Genomic DNA, 17,545 nt, shown 5'->3' with positions numbered 1-17,545 from the left:
CTCTGCGTGCCTCTGCGTCCTCATCTGTAAAGTGGGAATGCCAGTGTGGTGATGAGTCTGTGCCCTCAGGCCTGGAAGGAGGGGCTTGGCATGGGACCTAGCACGTAGTCGGCCCAATGAGTGTCCGTTATTGTTATTGTCATTAATAATAGCAATGGCCCAGGTGGCCCTCAGCCTTAAGGCTACTCTGTCCCTAAAGGCTCAGGGAGAGGTGCATAGAGGCTGGGCTACCTTGCTTAGTCCAGAAGTCAGGGCTCAGCCCTCTACAGCAACCCTCACTGCCCCCCTGCCTCAGTCTGCCCATCTTCAGAATGGGCTGTGGACATCCTCTTGGCTGGAGTATGGGTTAGGGAGGCCTAATGGAGAGCTGGAAGTGAGACCCTGTCTACAGCTGTGATCCCTGGGGAAGGAGAGCCTGTTTGGCAGCCCTGCTCAGGAAGCCCTTCCTCTCCTGCCTCCTGGGGAACCCAGGACCCCCTCCTCTGTGAAATCTGTCCCCCTTAATGTCCCCCAACTCTGAGAATGACTCTCCCTCCCAAAGTTCACAAATCTCCCAACTTGGGGCCCTCCCTGACCTCAGACTCTTTTTCTCTTCCAGGAGGAGTGATGGGCAGAACCAGCGCTTCCCTCAGGCACTAGACCTGCCACGAGTGGACTTAGCTCCCTCCCAGACTGCTTCACTCCACCCTAAGGTAAGTGCCCGTCTCCCCACGGCCCCTGGTCTGGAGACCCCCCCCACCCCGACCCAGGGCCAAGAGATACCTAGGAATGACTGCTGTGCAGAAGTAAAATGTTTGGGTAGATGCTGCTTGGGGTTTAGCCCCCCACCCCAAGGGTATACAACTCCTCGCCCCTGGGTGGGCCTGGTACAGTCTCAGAAGTTGAACCAGGGTCTGTAGCACTGTTGGGGGCAAAACAACGGGGAATAAACTGGCCAAACAGCTATTCTTCCTCATATTCGTTATCAACATCACCATCAGTTTCCTCATCTGTAAATCAGGTATAATGATAATACCCCACTTCACAGGGCTACTGTGAGAGGTCGCCCTGTGAAGTGGGGTAAAGTGTGAAAAGTGATGATAAAACACTCTGTGCACAATATCTGGCACAGAGTAAGAGTCCTATAAATGAGGCTATTCTTGTTGTTATCATCAAAATCAAATGTTTGCCCAGCACCTGACCTGTGTCAACTTTGTGTTGGGCACTGAGGTGCCAGAAATCAATTTGACACAGACCCTGCCCTCAGGGAGCCATAGTCCAGTTAGGAGATAAATAACTAAACAACTTATACAGGGTGTCAAATACCAGTAATAACCACTAGCATTTATTGAGATTTCCTATGTGCCAGGTGGGTACTTAATGCTTTACGTGCAGTATCTCATTTCATTCTCAAACTCTAACTACTATGTACTTATATTAGTACTCTTATTAGTCCCATTTTGCAGATGAGAAATCGAGGCTCAGAGAGGTTAGGTTACTTGCTCAAAGACACACAGGTAGGATGTGATGGGTCTAGGACCAGAACTCATGTTATCTGACCAGAGTGCCTAGTCTGGTGGCATCTCTAATGCAGAGGGTAATAAGCTCTCACTTTCGTAGTACACTCTTCAGTTTCTAAAGCACGTCCACAGATATCATGCCTCTTGGTCCTTCCATCAAACCTTGGTGGTAGGCATTCTCCAGATGAGGATCCAGATGCTCAGAGAGGGGAAGTGGTTTTCCCAAGGTCACACAGCCGGGAAATAGTAGAGGCAGGATCTGCCAAGCTCCTTTCCCAGTGCTCTGACCTGGAACAAGGGCCATATACTTCTTCTAGGCCAGGAGGGCACATGTCCAAGGAATGGTGTACTTTTGGATCACCACCTCCAAGGGGGTCCAAGTGCAGCGGGTCCTAGGGATCGTATCAAGGGGTTCTTGAGATCCTCTCCTGTTGTCTGTGCCTGGGCGACAGCCCAAGACTGGGCCATGTGGATCCTGGGACCTGGCAGGTAGGGAGCGACTCCATGGCAGCTGGGCTCAGAAGTGAGTCTCCCAGTCCCTCTCCCCGTAAGCATCCAGTAGGAGGCCTGGGTTCACTTCCCCTTCCTGGGCCTCAGTGTTCCTGTTGGAAAAATGAGGGTTAGAAGAGCCCATCTCCCTGAGTCCTGCCTGCTTGGCCAGCCTGGGGCTGGCCTTCTCAGATTAGCTCTGAGCTACCTCCCCTCTGCCCAGTTTGGCTAGAAGCCTCCATTTGTGCCAATACAGCCCAGCCAGCTGCGGGCTCCAAACTGCCCCATCCCAACAGCCCGCCCCCACCCCAGAATCAAGACACAGTCTGTACATCGTACTCCTTTGACAGCAAAGGAAACCAGGGCCCAGAGAGACAGGGTCCCCAGCAAACCAGTGGTGGGGCTGAGGGGTCCCAGGTCTGTGACACATTCTCCACTCCCCCTCCCCCAGCTCTGCACACGTTTATAATGTTGATGGTGGAGCCAGTGTGAGGGGCAGTTGACCTCCCTGTGCCAGTGGGCACATCCCTGCCCCTCTGTGGGCCTCAGTTCTGATCTGTGATATAGAGGTGGCAGTTTCTCTTCTACCCACCTTGCCAGCTTGCAGTTGGGGGATGACTGTGAAAGTAATTTTGGAAAGTTCAAATTAGGAAGCTGAACTATTATCAGCATCATTACGTTCCCAGGGCAGGACAGAACACCCAGAAAGGACATCCCCCTCTCACTGGGAAGCCGCATTTGTATAGACACTGAGCTATCCAAGACCCTCCTACCCTGCCCTGCTGTAGGATTTTTTCTGCTTGAGGATTTAGAAATCTGCACACACGTACATACACAGCCTACCCACACCTACATACATGGGTGCATTCACATGTCTGCAGGTGTATTCAGAGACTCGCACATGTACGCATGCATGTATATACAGATATACATGTACAAACACACAAATATGCACACCCAGGATGTCCCCATCTGATCTCAGTCACACACATCTACACAGCTGCATGCACACATGTGCACACCCTCCACTCCTGGCACACAGATGTCTCCGGTGATGCGAGCAGCTCTTTCCTCCTCCCAGTGTGGGAATGAATGTTTCTCTGGCTGCATTTCGATGGGTGCCCGGAAGCGCTCAGGCCTGGAAGTGCCTGCGTGAATCAATATTTGCTGCTGTTAATTATTAAAAACAAAGCTACACTGTGTCTGGAATACACATCTCCAGAGTTCCCACCGGCTTCCTGGGCTCCAGCTTGACTCAGGGCCAGGTCTGGGGGAAAGGAAGGTGCGGTGCTTTCCTTCCAGGAGGCCTTGGCCCTGGAGATGGAGAGTGGTGGGTAGCTGCCAACAGCTCCTTCAGGAAGCTGAAGAGAGGTTGGGTACTGAGCTGGTGGGCAGCCCTGCCCCGCAGGGTCTGAAGCAGCTGGTGTTGACTTGGCCACAGCTCAGGAAGCTATTGCTGCTTTCCCAGCATCTGTCTGGGGAGGGGATGCTGAGGCCCTGCCCCCCACTGTTCAGTGGCAGACACAGTGCAGGATCAGCTGCAAGGGCTTTCAGAGGCCTTATATTTTACAGATGGGGAACCTGAGGCCTACAGAGGTGGCAGGGACTCACTCAGGTCTACTCAGCTAGTTGTAGCAAGGCCAGAGCTAGAACCTACATATGCTTAAGTCTTCTCCATGTGTGGGTCCTTGGCAGGCCCTGTTCCCTCCCTCTCCCAGGATCAGGGGCAGTTAGGGACAGGTATGGGCATGGGGCCTGGGGAAGGGAGGGTACAGGTCAGCCACTGGCAGGCATTAGAGGGGGGTGGAGGTGAGGAGGTGGGAGGGGAGAGAGCTCCAAGCCTTTCCCTGGATTCCTAGTTCTGCCTTTTCCAAGATGTGTGATCTTCAGCATGATATTTTATCTCTTGGAATCAGTTTTCTCTTCTGTAAAATGGGGATGACACTCGTACCTCTTGAGTTGTGGGGCGAGGATAAGACTTGCAAAGGGTCCAACATTAAGTAGATGCTCAAGAAAAGCCCTCTGTCTCCAAGGTAACCGCCCCCAACCCCTGCCACTTCCTCCCCGACTTCAAAGCCCAGCCCAAGAAGCCCATCCCTGAGGCCCCACGGCGTGGTACCCAGAGTTTGGGAAGGTAGAGGACGCACGCTATGGGTGCGCTGAAGAGCCTCGGGGCCCAAGGGCCCGCGCCGAAAGCTCCCAACGCGCTAGCAAGAGCGCGCAGGCGCAGTGTCCGGGGCGGGGCCTCCTGTGTCCCCGCCCCGGATCCCCGAAGCCCCGCCCCGGTCCCCGCGCTGCCCGTACCTGGCGCCCCGCCCCCTCAGGGCCCGGCAGCCCGGCGAGCCCAGCGCAAGCAGCGCGCCGCGGGAGCCCGAAGCCGGGAGCGCGGAGCTCGGCGCTGCGGGGCCCGGGCCGGGGCTCGCGCGGGCCGGAGCCGGCTGGGTCAGCTAAAGCGCTGCCGGGGTGGGGGCCGGGGCCGGGCCGAGCTCAGGATGGCGCAGCCGCGGCCCCTGGAGCCCCCGGGCTGTCCTCGGAGGGGATCACTGCCCTCTGGGGCCGGCTGGCAGGTGAGGACCAGGGCGAAGGCGGCCTGGCCGAGGGGGTCTGCGGGAGACGGATCAGCCCAACTTCTTCGGAGCCCGGCAGGCTCTGCCCCAGTCAGGGCGGGTGTGCGAGGCTCCGTCATGGAGGGTGTGTTAGCTTCTGGGCTGACACACGGCCATCGAGGCCACAGGGCACACCCCTGCCCTGGGGTCCCAGGCCTTGAGCTCTTTCTGCAGCTGCCTACGGAACAGAGTGCTCGTGGTTGCACTGTGGCTCTGGGCTGCGGGGGCACTCTGTGTGTGTGTGGATGTGTGTGTGCGTGTGTGTGGATGTGTGTGTGTGGGCGCTAGCCTTGGGACCACTTCATCCATCCCCTTCCCCCTTTAGGAAGGGTCTGAATGTCACAGTGTAACTTTGCTTGGTGCCCTGGGGCACTTCACTCACAGCCTTCCATGTGTCAGAACGTCTGATGCACTAATGAGGCTGTATCTGTGGGTATCACTTGTTGCTGTGTGTGCGCTCTGGGTGACAGTACCATGTGTCAGTGTTTATGTGGCTGTGACTCCCAGTGCGTTGTTTCTGGCCATGTAAGGCCATGTTACCCTGAGTGGGGTATTCTGGGGGACATCAGTGCACCTGTATCACTGGTGCTGGGACTGTGCTGGGCTGAGGTTATGTGGCTCACCCAGGCACAGATGCTGATGTTGCTGCTGTGCAAGGTGTTGGCTGACAGGTGTGTTTGTCTACCTGGACTGCAGATGTGTGTCTATGGTCTCTGCTCTAATTGCCTGTGAAATTGTCTTCCAAGCTCAGAAGTGTTGGGTGTGGCCACAGGGGCCATGGGTCACCATCTCCTGTGGACTCCTGTCGTGCATTTTACAGGGTGGGTTTTGCCTCTGTCGACAGGCCTCACAGTGTGCAAATGGGGTGTCTGTGTCTTGTGATCTTTAACAGACAGCTCTGTGTAGCGTGTGTGTGTGTGTGTGTGTGTGTGTGTGTGTGTGTGTGTGTGTGTGGTTCAGACCAATGCCCCTCATCCTTGGCGATTAACCACTTCCATAGTTGCTGCATGCTTTTTCTTTTTCTCAAAACTCATTTAATGTTATGGGATCAAGTCTGTCACGTCTGTTATACGGGGAGTGTGACTGATGGGGAAGGATGAACTTGTGCATGGCAGTGGGGCTCTGTGGCTCAGTTTCCATGAACATACCCGCCTGTGTCTGCGAGTGCATGTTATTTTGTCTCTCGGCACGTGGATGTGAGAGTAGTTTTGTGGCGTTCGTGTAGCTTCGTGTGCAATTGCTGGTGCAGCTGCGCAGATCTGCATAGGGGTGGGTTTGCATTTGTGTGTGCGGCTCTTACGCGACATAGACCTGTAAGTGTGTGAGGGAATGTGCTGTTGTGTGACGTAGGACACTGACACGTGTATTTGTATGTTAGCGTGTAGCTGTAAGAATTGATGTGCACAGACCCGGTGGGTTTCTGCGTGTGGGTTTCTGTGTGTTTGCTTTCTTTGGTACAGTGAGACTGTGTTTAAATATTGGTGTGCAGGCCTGTGTGTGTTTGAGCAAGAGAGAAAGAGAGAGAGAGGGAGTGTGTGTTTCCTGGTGTACAACCCCACAGCACATGTGTGTGTGAGCTCAGGCAGTGCCCCCACTGGACAGCAGGAGCTGACTGAACTGAGGACTTGGAGGTGCTGGGGGAGGGGCGCTCTCCTAGAGACTCTGGGGGCTTCCCAGGCCCAGCCCCCAGCTCCGCCAGCCGGCAAGGATGCCGCCTTCCAGGAAGGCTCGTAGGGAGTTGGCGCTGGAGAGGCTGAAGCTGCCAAGCACAGCTGGCAGATGCCCGGATTAACCCTGTGTGTGCCCGGGCTAGCCTCAGGAGAGGCTGGCTGGAGTGTGAGGAGGGAGGAGCGAGGAGGGGGAATGTGTGGACTCAGACACAGGTATTGGGCCAATGGGACATCCCAGCATTCTCTCCCCCAACAGACGCCCAGCCCACACTGCTTGGGGGGGAGGATGGGGCCCTCCTTCCAGAGGTGAGTGGAACCACAGACTCTCCTGAGGATCCCAGCTGGGCTCGTCTCTGGAGTTGGGACCTGGGGCTCTTCTGAGGGGTCCGTGGGCCGATCCGGGCACTGCCAGTCTTGCAGTGACGTGGGGGAGGTGTGTCTCTCCCCAAAGGTCAAGACCTTCTTTGTCTGAGGCAGCAGCCTCCTCCTTTGGGGAAGGGGACTGAGTGGGGTGGGCTGCCTGGGGAGGGTGCTGGACTCTGGGCAGACTTCTCCGGGCAGTTGGTCAAACTCTGCCAGTCAGTGGCACAGAGCCCCATCCTATGATGTCCCTTCCACTCCCTCTTGCTGCTTGGACAGGTCCACGATATTTGGTCCCTTCCACTCCCTCTTGCTGCTTGGACAGGTCCACGGTGTTTGGTCAGAGTTGGGGCACCAGGAGGGCTGGGGCAGGTGGAGACTCCTCGGAGACTTGCAGGATCAGCTGGGCTACCCCGGTGCTGACCTGCTCTCTCCATCTCTGTTGCAGAACACAGATCTGTTTGAGATGATTGAAAAGATGCAGGTGAGGTGGGCTCTGGAGCCCGTTCTGGGGAGCCACAGAGGGGGCTGGACTGGGGGCGGGGGGCCCTTGCTGTGTCTGCAGCCCTACATCTCTCTGAGGACGGGCCGGGAGCTCTCGCAGACCGTGCCAGGAGGAGATGTTGGCAGTGTGCTGTCCAGAGCCCTTTGTCTGGGGATGGGGACTGATAGTGCCCAACTGCCTGACTGACCCAGGGCGCAGGCCCCACTTGCGTCTCTCCAGCTCCCATCCCTGTGTAGGTTGCTGGGGTCAGTGCCTCAACCCACCCCGCATACACATACCATCCCCCATCTCCCAAGAGGCATCACAGGCTCTGCAGGACCCTGTGTGGAATGGGGGGAGGGACAGATGCCAGGGCACAGGGCAACCAGAGGCTGGGCTGCAGGTCCGGGGAGGTGCTAAGGAACCGGGCAGCCCCCGCCCCCTCTGCCTGACCCCTGGCCATCCTCCACTCCCCAGCCCTGGTCTTCCAGGCCCTCGTCTGTGTTTTTCGCTTGGGTGTGTGTTAGGAGGCGGCCGGGGGACTTGAACCAACCTCAGGAGCTTTCCTGATATCAGGTCACCCTCCAAACCCCGTCTCCTGCCATCTTCCTGTTTCCCTACCTCTCTTAGTCTTTCCATCTCCACCTCTCCCCCTCCTTCTCTCCCTCCCCCTCTCTCTCCCCCTCTCCCTCTTCCTTTCTCTCTCCCTCTCCCTCTTGCTCTCAACAACACGTATCTGTGTAGAAGCAGCGGCCTCCCTCCTCAGCTCACACACAAGCGTGCACGCTGGCCCTGCCCCCACTCCCAGCAGTGACCAGAGCCCCGAGCCCTCCCTGCTGCTGCCAGCCTCCCGCAGCCCCCGTTCCCTCCAGGAGGGCCAGCCCTGCAGAGGCCTGAGTAACCCGGCAGCCAGTGCCCTGCCCTGGGAGCACCTCCACAGCACCATCTACCTGGAAGGGGTGCTGCTTCCAGCAGCAGGGAAGGGGGTGACGGGATGTGCTGCCTTCTCTTTGCAGGGAAGCAGGATGGATGAACAGCGATGCTCCTTCCCACCACCCCTCAAAGTAGGTCTGAATCTGGAACCACTCCACCCTTCTGGGGGCCTTTGGCTTCCTGAGCAGTGCTCTCCAAAGGGCTTGGGGATGGGAGGGGACGGGAAGGGGGAGGCAGACTCCCTCTCTAGGGGTGGGGGAAGTGCTGCCCCAGCCGAGCAGCCAGCCCAGGAGAATCTGCGCCCCCCTTTCGTGAAGTAGCCCTACTGCGGGTTGGTGCTGGGGCCAAGGGGGAAGCAGGGTATACCCAGCCCCTCCCCTCGAGGAGGCTAAGGTGTGGAGAACCCCTCCCTGCCTGTAGGCCTTCATTCCAGCTCCTCCTCACCCCATCTGCACCACTGTAAACTCACCCTGCCTCTCCAGGCTTCCCCATCGCAAAATCGAAGCCCCATCCCTCACGATAGCCTGCCGTAAAAGGTTTTCCTTGAAGCCACTTGTGATCAGCAGTGGCAGAAAGACTCGTACCCAGGACCCAGGAAGCTTACGCTCCCCCTCTCCGTGTAGCTCCTGCCTGGGACGGCTGAGGGGGAGGGGGAGAGACGGAGAGATGGGGAGGGGTAGCCTCGTTACCCGCCAGCCTTCATGAAGAGACTAACAGGAAGCTGGGGACCAAAGGAGGCGTGAGGAGGCTCTTTAGACTCAGGATTTTCTTGGGGTGGGAGCTGCAGAGCCCCTCCAGGTAGGTACACGGTACCATGGTTGGTAATTTGGGACCCCAATCATCCCAGAATATCAGTGGCTGGGCTTAGGGGAGTGGACCCAGGGCTACAGGGATGAGGGTTAAAGTGGGGCTCATGGGCACAAGGCTGATGCTTTGTCTGGAACAGGGCTTCTCAGAGTGTGGTCCTCAGGCCAGAAGCATCGGCATCACCTGGGAGCTGGTTGGCATATAAATTCTTGGGCTCCACCCAGACGCACTGCACAAGAAACTCCGAGGGTGGGGCAAAGCAATCAGTTTAATGAGCCCTCCAGGCCATTCTGATGCACTGAGAACCACTGGTCCAGAGGTTTCTTCTGGGGATGCAGTGAGCCTCCTTTTCCCCAGGCAGGAGACCCAGAAGAGGCTGCCAGCACTCAGTGAGCTAAGCCTGCCTCAGTCCCTGCCTCGTGGGGTCAGCCCACACGGGATGGGGAGATGAGGAAGCAGCCCCAACCGCAACCCCAGCCCGGGGGTGCTGCCTGAACAGCAGGTGTTCTGGGGAGGCTGGAAGTAAACGGTAAGGACCCCACCCCAGCTGGGCCTCTGCCCTGCTTGTGTTTTGCAGACGGAGGAGGACTACATTCCCTACCCGAGCGTCCACGAGGTAACCGACCGGATCCCACCGAGCCCATCTCCATCCCGAGCCCAGGAGGCACTCCCTCAGGGAGTCTGGACAGCTGGGTCCTCCTCCTTGTCAAGAGCCTGACCACAGGCCTTGCTCTGGGTGTTGGAGACTCAGTTTACAAGCCCAAGACTTCAGAGCCCATGTGAACCCTTAGGCCTCTGAGCCAAATATGCCAGCCTCTCGGCCAACGTCATGCTCTCAGCTTTACCTGTCCCCACACTCCCATCCTTTGAGACTGGGACATGGGGCTCTGTGCATCTGGGTCTGTGCCTGCAGTGGGAGGAGAAGGGCTGGAGCAAGTGCCTTGAAGGAGGTGGATTTGATCCCTGGGACCCACATAGGCTCTGGGCTGTCCCCTAGTACTCCTTAGCCATGGCAGAAGTGGCTCCAGGTCTGAAATGGGGGGTGTCTTGGGGCCCCCAGTGGCGTGCAGTGTGGGTGGCTCTCAGCTGTGTCCTCCTTCAGGTCCTGGGGCGAGAAGGGCCCTTCCCCCTCATCCTGCTGCCCCAGTTTGGGGGCTACTGGATTGAAGGCACCAATCACGAAATCACCAGCATCCCGGAGACAGAGCCGCTGCAGTCACCCACGGCCAAGGTGAAGCTGGAATGCAACCCCACCGCCCGCATCTACCGCAAGCACTTTCTTGGCAAGGTGTGTGGCCCACTGGTGTTGGGGGGCTGGGCTGGCTGGGGAGTGGGTCACAGCCCAACCCTGGGGGACGCTGGGCCTGGGAGGGAGCGGAACCGTGGGCTGGGCTGGCTGTCTGTTGCAGAGTCCAGGGAGCATGCGTAGTGGATTCACTCATTCAGTCAACAAACATTTATTGCAAAAGGCAGTGTTATGGCATAGTGGTTAACAGAGACTCTACCAGGGCTTGAATCCTGGCTCTGTCACTACATGGGACATCAGGCAAGTCACTTACCCTCTCTGTGCCTCTGTTTCTTTCTTTCTTTCTTTTTTTTAAGATGGGGAGACTGTTTTTTTGTTTTTAATACATTTATTTATTTTATTTACTTTTGGCTGCGTTGGGTCTTCGCTGCTGCGTGTGGGCTTTCTCTAGTTGCAGCAAGCGGAGGCTGCTCTTCGTTGCGATGCACGGGCTTCTCATTGCGGTGGCTTCTCTCATGGAGCATGGGCTCTAGGTGCATGGACTTCAGTAGTTGTGGCACGTGGGCTCAGTAGTTGTGGCTCGTGAGCTCTAGAGCGCAGGCTCAGTAGTTGTGGCACACGAGCTTAGTTGCTCTGTGGCATGTGGGATCTTCCCGGACCAGGGCTCGAACCCGTGTCCCCTGCATTGGCACGCAGATTCTTAACCACTGCGCCACCAGGGAAGCCCCTGCCTCTGGTTCTTCATCTGTAAAAACGGAGATGGTGATGATACCCACCTCATGCCTTTAATGCGACGATGTTTGTGAGGCATTTAGAATGGTGTCCGGCCCAAAGTGTCCGGCACAAAGGGCTCAGTCAGGGTGAACAAATAATGAGCACCAGCTGTGTGCCTGGTCCTGTTCTGGGCACCAGGTATACAGCAGCAAACAAAACAGCCCCAGGCCCTGCCCTCAGGCAGCTTGAGGTGGGGAAGACAGTAATTCCATGGTGTGACCTGGATTGGTACAACCCCTGCCCCACCACCTGCCCCAGAGCCGGGACCCTGCCCAGTAACGACCTGTCCTCGTGTCACCCGATGACAACGGCATTCCAGGCAGGAGCTATTGGGCGAGGCTGTGGGAGCTGGAGGGGAGGTAACACGCTGGGACCTTGTAGGTGCCACGTTCCATGCCGAGTGCGGTCTCTGTGTCAGTTTACAAACGAGGTGGTGGCATGTAGTGTGGGCTCTGGAGTCTCATGGCCTGGGGACGCCTATTGACTCTTCTGTTTATTGATGGTGTGACCTCGGGCAAGTTAGTTAACCTTCCTGAGCCTGTTTCCTCGTCTGTAGAAATGAGGATGATAAAGGCATCGAGAACCATGTTTGGCACATAGTAAGTGCTCAGTAAACGTTAGATGTTATTATTACATCTTCATAATTACTCTGTGAGATCAGGAGCGTCCTAATTTTTACAGAAAAGGAAACTGAGGCTCAGAGAGATAAAACGACTTGGTTAAGTTCACACAGTTACTGAGCTAGGAACTGGACATAGCTCTGGCTGACCTTCCATTAAGACACACTAAGGGAGGGGTCACGTTTCTAGTGTATGTGCGTGCACTCGTGGGTGCTGGGAGGAGGGGTGACTCCTTGGGGTGTTGGGAAGCTGTGTGGGCTCAGTCTGGGCCCAGGGCATTAGCCTGATGCTGGTGGGTATTGGTGCTAAGGTGGGGGGACAGGTTGACTGAGACTAAACCAGCAGGCCCAGATGCAGGAGCCATTGCCTGGGGACAAACTCAGAACAGGGCAGGGGATTCCACCTGTGGGTGGAGAGAGAACTGCATCCCCGGAACCCACTGTCCAGAGGCTCTTAATTGGGTCTGGCAGGTGGTGGGGCCTGGGGGACTATGTGGGCCTAGCATATAGTTGGTGCACAGAAAAGTTTGCTGAAGAAGTGGTGAGTGATAGAATGAAGGTGGTGCCTTGGGCACTGGAGGATTGGAAGAGGCACAGGTTGGGGGGTCTTAGAGGAGGCATGATGGCCAGGGTCAGGCTGGCAGCACAGAGAGGAGGGGCCCCAGGGGCTGGCAGAGAGGCCGGGCCATTCCCGGCTCCAGGTGGGGTGCTGGGGAAGCAGTGGGCCGTGTTCTAGTAGAGGGAGGAAGTTAGGGTGACTTTGGCATTGACCCACTGGGATCCTGAGCCCACTCTCCTTGGGCTTCTCTGGGCCCAGCCAGGGGGGTCTGGGGAAACTCCGCACCCCGAGGACTTCGGTGCAGACCTCCTTGCCAAGTGCCTGCCACTCCCTCTGCACAGATAGTGCCAAGCCTTTGGGGGTTTCCGTCACTCTGCCCCAGGTCCCCGCGGACTGCCCCTGAGCTCTGGATTTGTGGCGCACGTCCCCCGGCCCCTACATCTTTTTCCTCCCATCCTTTGAGCACAGCTGTTTGTATTTAAACAGAGCTTCCTTCTACGATGACTCCTGGGGTGGGTGTGGCTGAGGAGCCGGGCTGGCAGGGGAGCCCAGGGCCAGGCGGGGTGAAATCTTCTGGCACTTCCGGCTCTTGGCTCTGGGGCTTCCCACCTGGAGGTACCAGACTGCCAGCTCCTCTCTGGGGGCGCCATCCCTGCTGCAGTTCCCCTGGGCCCTCGGGAGCATTTCTTCCCCACCCTGTGTCTTCCCCAGGTGAGGCAGGAGGGCAGGAACCGGCTCGGTCAGCCGGCCAGTGTGTTCATGAGATGTTTCATTTCCTGATTCTCATGGGCCCTGGCTTCAGGGGCCACAGAGCAATCAGTTAAACAATCAGTCAGTTGACATATTTTTATTGAGCACCTCCTGTGTGCCCAGCTCTGAGAGGGGCGGGGGCTGGGAGACAGCCATGCAGGTACAGATGTGGTCCTGACTTTGCTGAAGACCCAGAGAGCCAAGGTTACTACAGACGTTCAGAGAACGCCTACTCTGTGCCAGGCACTATTTCTTTCAGTGCCTGCCACCCTCCCACAAGGTAGTGGGCCTCACTGCCATTTGATAGACTAGGAAACTGAGGCACAGAAAGGTGAGGTGACCTTCTCAGGTTACCCAGCTGGCAAGTGGCAGAGCTGGGATTTGAATGCAGGTCTCTCTGAGGCAGACAGTGCTGTTAGCCCGGACACCTGCTGCTTGGTGAAGGACCCCCATCCGGGGGTGAGTTGGCTTTCTCGTCTGGTTTCTGGAAGCCTCAGGCTCAGCCTCCCCCTCTCCCCTGGCCCCTGCCTCCCACCACAGGAGCATTTTAACTACTACTCACTGGACACCGCCCTGGGCCACCTTGTCTTCTCACTCAAGTATGATGTCATCGGGGACCAGGAACACCTGCGTCTGCTGCTCAGGTGAGGGTGGGGTGAGGGGACCTGTGACTCTCAGAACCTGAGAGCCCACCTTATTTTACCCAGAGAGGGCCAGGGATTTGCCTGAGGTTGCCCTGCAAGTTAGTGCCCAAGCCAGGCCTGACCGCCTCATCACCTCTGGACCTCCCTGGGGTCTGCCCTCTCTGGTGGTCTTACTTGGTGTGGAGGGGCTCCCATCTCCCTTTCGCGCTGCCTCACCCCTCAGCATGGGTCTTCTCCTCCCAGGGCCAAGTGCCGGACATACCATGACGTCATCCCCATCTCCTGCCTCACTGAGTTCCCCAACGTGGTCCAGATGGCAAAGGTGAGGCCTCTGATCCTTCATGCTGAGCCCCCCGTGGATATCTCAGGTGGGCACAGAGCTGGGCTGCAGCCTCGCCTTTGCACACCCTCATCTTTAGCCCCAGATCCTGGCCTGCCTGCTGTGGCCTGTCTCCGGGGTCCTGCTGCTCACGTGTTCCCGTGATGCCCACCCACGTGCTGGCTGTGTGCTTTGGGCACTCTTTAGAGCACCTTTTGGAGACAGGGGCTCCAGTTCTCTGTACCCCATTCTGAGTGACAGTGGGCCTCCTTCAGCCTTGGTTGTCCCCTCTTTGTCCTCCACTGTCCTCCCCCCAGACCTTGGCCAGGGAGGCCCAGAGGCCCCACCCTCAGGCCCTCCCTTATCTGCTCCCGCAGCTGGTATGTGAAGACGTGAATGTGGATCGATTCTATCCTGTGCTCTACCCCAAGGTATGGCTGGATCTGGGCCCTGCTCACTGGGAGTGGGTGGATAACTAGGGGGCCAAGCATTTATTGGGCACCTGCTGTGTGCAGGGCATTTTTCCTAAGTTCTCTCATTTAAACCTCACAATAACCCTGCAAAGTCCCCAGTTTGTGGAAGAGGAACCAGAGGCCCAGAAAGGGTTGGTGCCTTACCCAAGGATGCACAGCAGATAAGGAAGCCTGCATTTGAACCTAGTGCTGTCCTCCTTGGAGGCGAGCCTTCCTTACCTCTGGAAACTCTCAGTGCCATTCGGGGACCCTTCTAAGGGTAATCTGTGCTCCTGAGCCTAGGCTCCACTGGTCTTGCCTTCTGACCCCAGAGGGGACCTGGGGAGAGAGAATAACACAGGCACCTCCGTAGGTGCCGCCCCACAGACGGCAGCTGCGCTTCCAGCTCTGGTGCTGGGTGCTGGGTTTGAGGCACTGTGACAATGTGGGATAAAGGTGAGGGACTTCTGTCTTCAGTGAGCCAGGGGGTTTCTGGAAAGAGGTGGGCCCTGAAAGACACATACAGCCTGTGGCTCTGACTGAATTCCAGAGTGAGGTGAGGTCGCTGAAGGGCGGGTGGTCCAGGAAAGGTCCCCTGAAGGAAGGGGCCTCAGAAATCAGGCCCTGCTTCTCAGTTACCGAAAGCCCAAGGTGAGGAGGGGAACTTGCCCAAGGCTCCACAGCACACTGGGGGGACTCGGCCTGTTCTAGAACGATGAGGTGGCTTTACAGAAGAGCCGGGGAACAGGTTGGGTGTTAGAGCAGAGTAGGGGCGGGAGCTTACGAGCAGAACTCAGGAGCAGTGCGCTTAGCCTTTGGAATCCAACAGACCTGAGTTCAAGTCCCAGCTCTGCCATTTGCCAGCTGTTGACCTCAGCAAGTCAGTTCCTTAAGGTCTCGGAATGTCGGCGTCTTCATCCGTGAGATGCAGTCGGCGGGAGTGCCTCCCTCACGGGCTTGTTCTGAGGAGGAAATGAGTGGATGCATGTGGAGTGCCTGGCACAGCGCTTGGCACATAGAGCAATAAACGGCAACTTGAAAAAGCAGCGTGTTTCACCCATCGTCCTGTCCCCGCAGGCCTCCCGCCTCATTGTCACCTTCGACGAGCATGTCATCAGCAATAACTTCAAGTTCGGAGTCATTTATCAGAAGCTTGGGCAGGTGTGCTCACCTCCTCCTCCCTGCCCCCCACACATCTGGCCATGTACCTGGGACCTCAGACCTTTGCCAGGGAGAGCACCTGCTGAGGGACTCAGTTTCCCAGGAGCTCAGGGGCTGCCAGAGGTCCCCCTTCCAGCCTTCCTGGGTGTGAGTAGGGGTAGGAGGCCCAGCTCGATGACCTCTGCCCTCTGTGCATCCCTAGACCTCCGAGGAAGAACTCTTCAGCACCAACGAGGAGAGCCCCGCCTTCGTGGAGTTCCTCGAATTCCTTGGCCAGAAGGTCAAACTGCAGGACTTTAAGGGGTGAGCATTGGGGTGGGACAAGCAGAGGATAATCCCAGAGGACCCATGCCCTTGGGCAGGGAGGGAGCCCCCGTCCTGGCCCCGTGGAGGCCTGGCTGGGGCTGGAGACTGAGCCGTGGCCTGGGGGGCCTGGGGCAGGTTCCGAGGAGGCCTGGACGTGACCCACGGGCAGACGGGAACCGAGTCTGTGTACTGCAACTTCCGCAACAAGGAGATCATGTTTCACGTGTCCACCAAGCTGCCCTACACAGAAGGGGACGCCCAGCAGGTAGCCTGGGCACCCACCCACCTGCTTCCCACCTGTCCTCCTGTCCCCCATTTACCTACCCATTCACTGTCCACCACACCAGACTCAGTGGGCCCTGGGATAGAGAGATGGAAATGATCTAGTCCCCCAACTTGTGGCCTCTAGTTGGGGCAGGGTGACAAGCTACTACGATGTTGTGAAAGCCTCAGTTTCCACATCTGTGAAATGGGGATAATGCACCTACCTTATAGGTGAGCATAAACGAGGGTATGCACCCAGAGTGGCTAGAACAGTAACTGGTACATAGCAGGAGCTCAGTAAATGCGAGTATTTTTACAGGAAATGAAGGGTATTGTCAGGTCACATGGGGGCACTTAGACTGGGCAGAGGTGGGAGTCAGGCAAAGCTTTCAAGATAAAGTGACTTTTAGGTGGCAAAGGAGGTAGGAGAGGGAGGAGGAGCATTCTGGGGGAAAGAATGGCTTCCATCTTCTGCAAAGGCCTGGTGATGAGGAAGTGCAAGGCATGTTCCTGGAGCTGAACTTGGAAATTTGTCACCTTGTCCTAAGCTTCCTGCAGGGCTGTCCTCCTTATTTCCCCATGCCCCCACTCCAGGGGTACAGGGGGATACAGGGGTCATGTGAGAAAAATGGAAATGCTTATTCCTTATTTTTAATGTCTTTTAATTTTCTTTTAATAGATTCTCTGTTCATTTTAACAACAAAGATATATTGAGTGGAACTTATGTGTTCAAGAGGGGCCCATGTTTGGGGTATTTAGACAGGAGGAGGGTGAGAGGTAGGGCCTGGGGACCAAGAACCCTGGGTTCAAGTCCCCTAATTCACTGTAGGGCCTTGCAAGTCACTTCTGTCTTGGCCTCAGTTTTCTCATCTGTCACAGGATTCCAAGAAAACGAGAATAATTTTAAGACAAGTTTCTCACCACATTTTTTTGGAGGAAGCAACTCCTTAGACATGCCCTCTGCCTACCCCAAGCCCCCTGCACCTCTGCGGGCACCCTCCCCACACTCCACGGGCCCCCGGCCAGGTGGTGAAGGCTGTGGCCCTGTGCTCAGTTGCAGCGGAAGCGGCACATCGGGAACGACATCGTGGCTGTGGTCTTCCAGGACGAGAACACGCCCTTTGTGCCGGACATGATTGCATCCAACTTTCTGCATGCCTATGTGGTGGTGCAGGCCGAGAGTGGGGGCCCCGATGGCCCCCTGTACAAGGTGGGTGATCTCGGAGCTTCCTAAGGGCATCAGCCACCATCCCAGCCCCACCCTCACTCACTGTGAGGCCTCTCTGAGCCTCAGTTTTCCTAACTGTAAGTAGGGGGACTGTCCGGAGGGCTCTGAGCCCCCCTCTTGCTCTGATGATGGAGGAGTCCCATCCCGCCCTCTCTGCCCCCTGAAATCCCTCCCCTCAGAGAGGCTGGCTACCCTCCTCCGCCCCTTAGCCTCCTCCTCCCTCTCCATCCTCATGACTCCTGAGACCCTCCAACCCTTCCCACCACTCAAATTCAGGACCAAGGATGGAGGAGCTGAAATCCTGGGGTTCACCCATCCAATCGGCAGTCACTGAACCTCCCCCGCCAAGGGGCAGCCCTGTGCCCAGCACAGGGC

General features: G+C 57.0%; 1 protein-coding gene across 11 annotated transcripts in view; it reads left to right on the top strand.

The window, feature by feature from the left end:
- Positions 1 to 17,545, top strand: part of RAP1GAP (RAP1 GTPase activating protein) — a 50,577-nt gene that overhangs the window by 21,234 nt on the left and 11,798 nt on the right. For 4 of the 11 annotated variants that reach the window (XR_013830938.1, XR_013830939.1, XM_079940099.1 and 1 more), the window contains exons 3-14: positions 599 to 692; positions 7,073 to 7,108; positions 8,125 to 8,172; positions 9,426 to 9,464; positions 9,951 to 10,136; positions 13,337 to 13,440; positions 13,684 to 13,762; positions 14,137 to 14,190; positions 15,289 to 15,372; positions 15,575 to 15,675; positions 15,814 to 15,943; positions 16,997 to 17,152. Coding sequence is in view for 5 of the 11 variants with exons in the window: in XM_079940099.1 (XP_079796225.1) it covers positions 599 to 692; positions 7,073 to 7,108; positions 8,125 to 8,172; positions 9,426 to 9,464; positions 9,951 to 10,136; positions 13,337 to 13,440; positions 13,684 to 13,762; positions 14,137 to 14,190; positions 15,289 to 15,372; positions 15,575 to 15,675; positions 15,814 to 15,943; positions 16,997 to 17,152 (1,111 nt within the window). In the remaining 6 variants the exon portion in view is untranslated. Of the gene's footprint in view, positions 1 to 463; positions 693 to 4,033; positions 4,556 to 6,520; positions 6,571 to 7,072; positions 7,109 to 8,124; positions 8,173 to 9,425; positions 9,465 to 9,950; positions 10,137 to 13,336; positions 13,441 to 13,683; positions 13,763 to 14,136; positions 14,191 to 15,288; positions 15,373 to 15,574; positions 15,676 to 15,813; positions 15,944 to 16,996; positions 17,153 to 17,545 lie in introns of those variants that run through there. The other 7 variants (XR_013830941.1, XR_013830942.1, XM_079940097.1 and 4 more) reach the window with 3 other exon arrangements.

This window comes from Stenella coeruleoalba (genome assembly GCF_951394435.1).
Source record: "Stenella coeruleoalba genome assembly, chromosome: 1".
Classification (NCBI taxonomy): Eukaryota; Metazoa; Chordata; class Mammalia; order Artiodactyla; family Delphinidae; genus Stenella; species Stenella coeruleoalba.
This window is presented reverse-complemented; position numbering and strand designations above follow the sequence as displayed.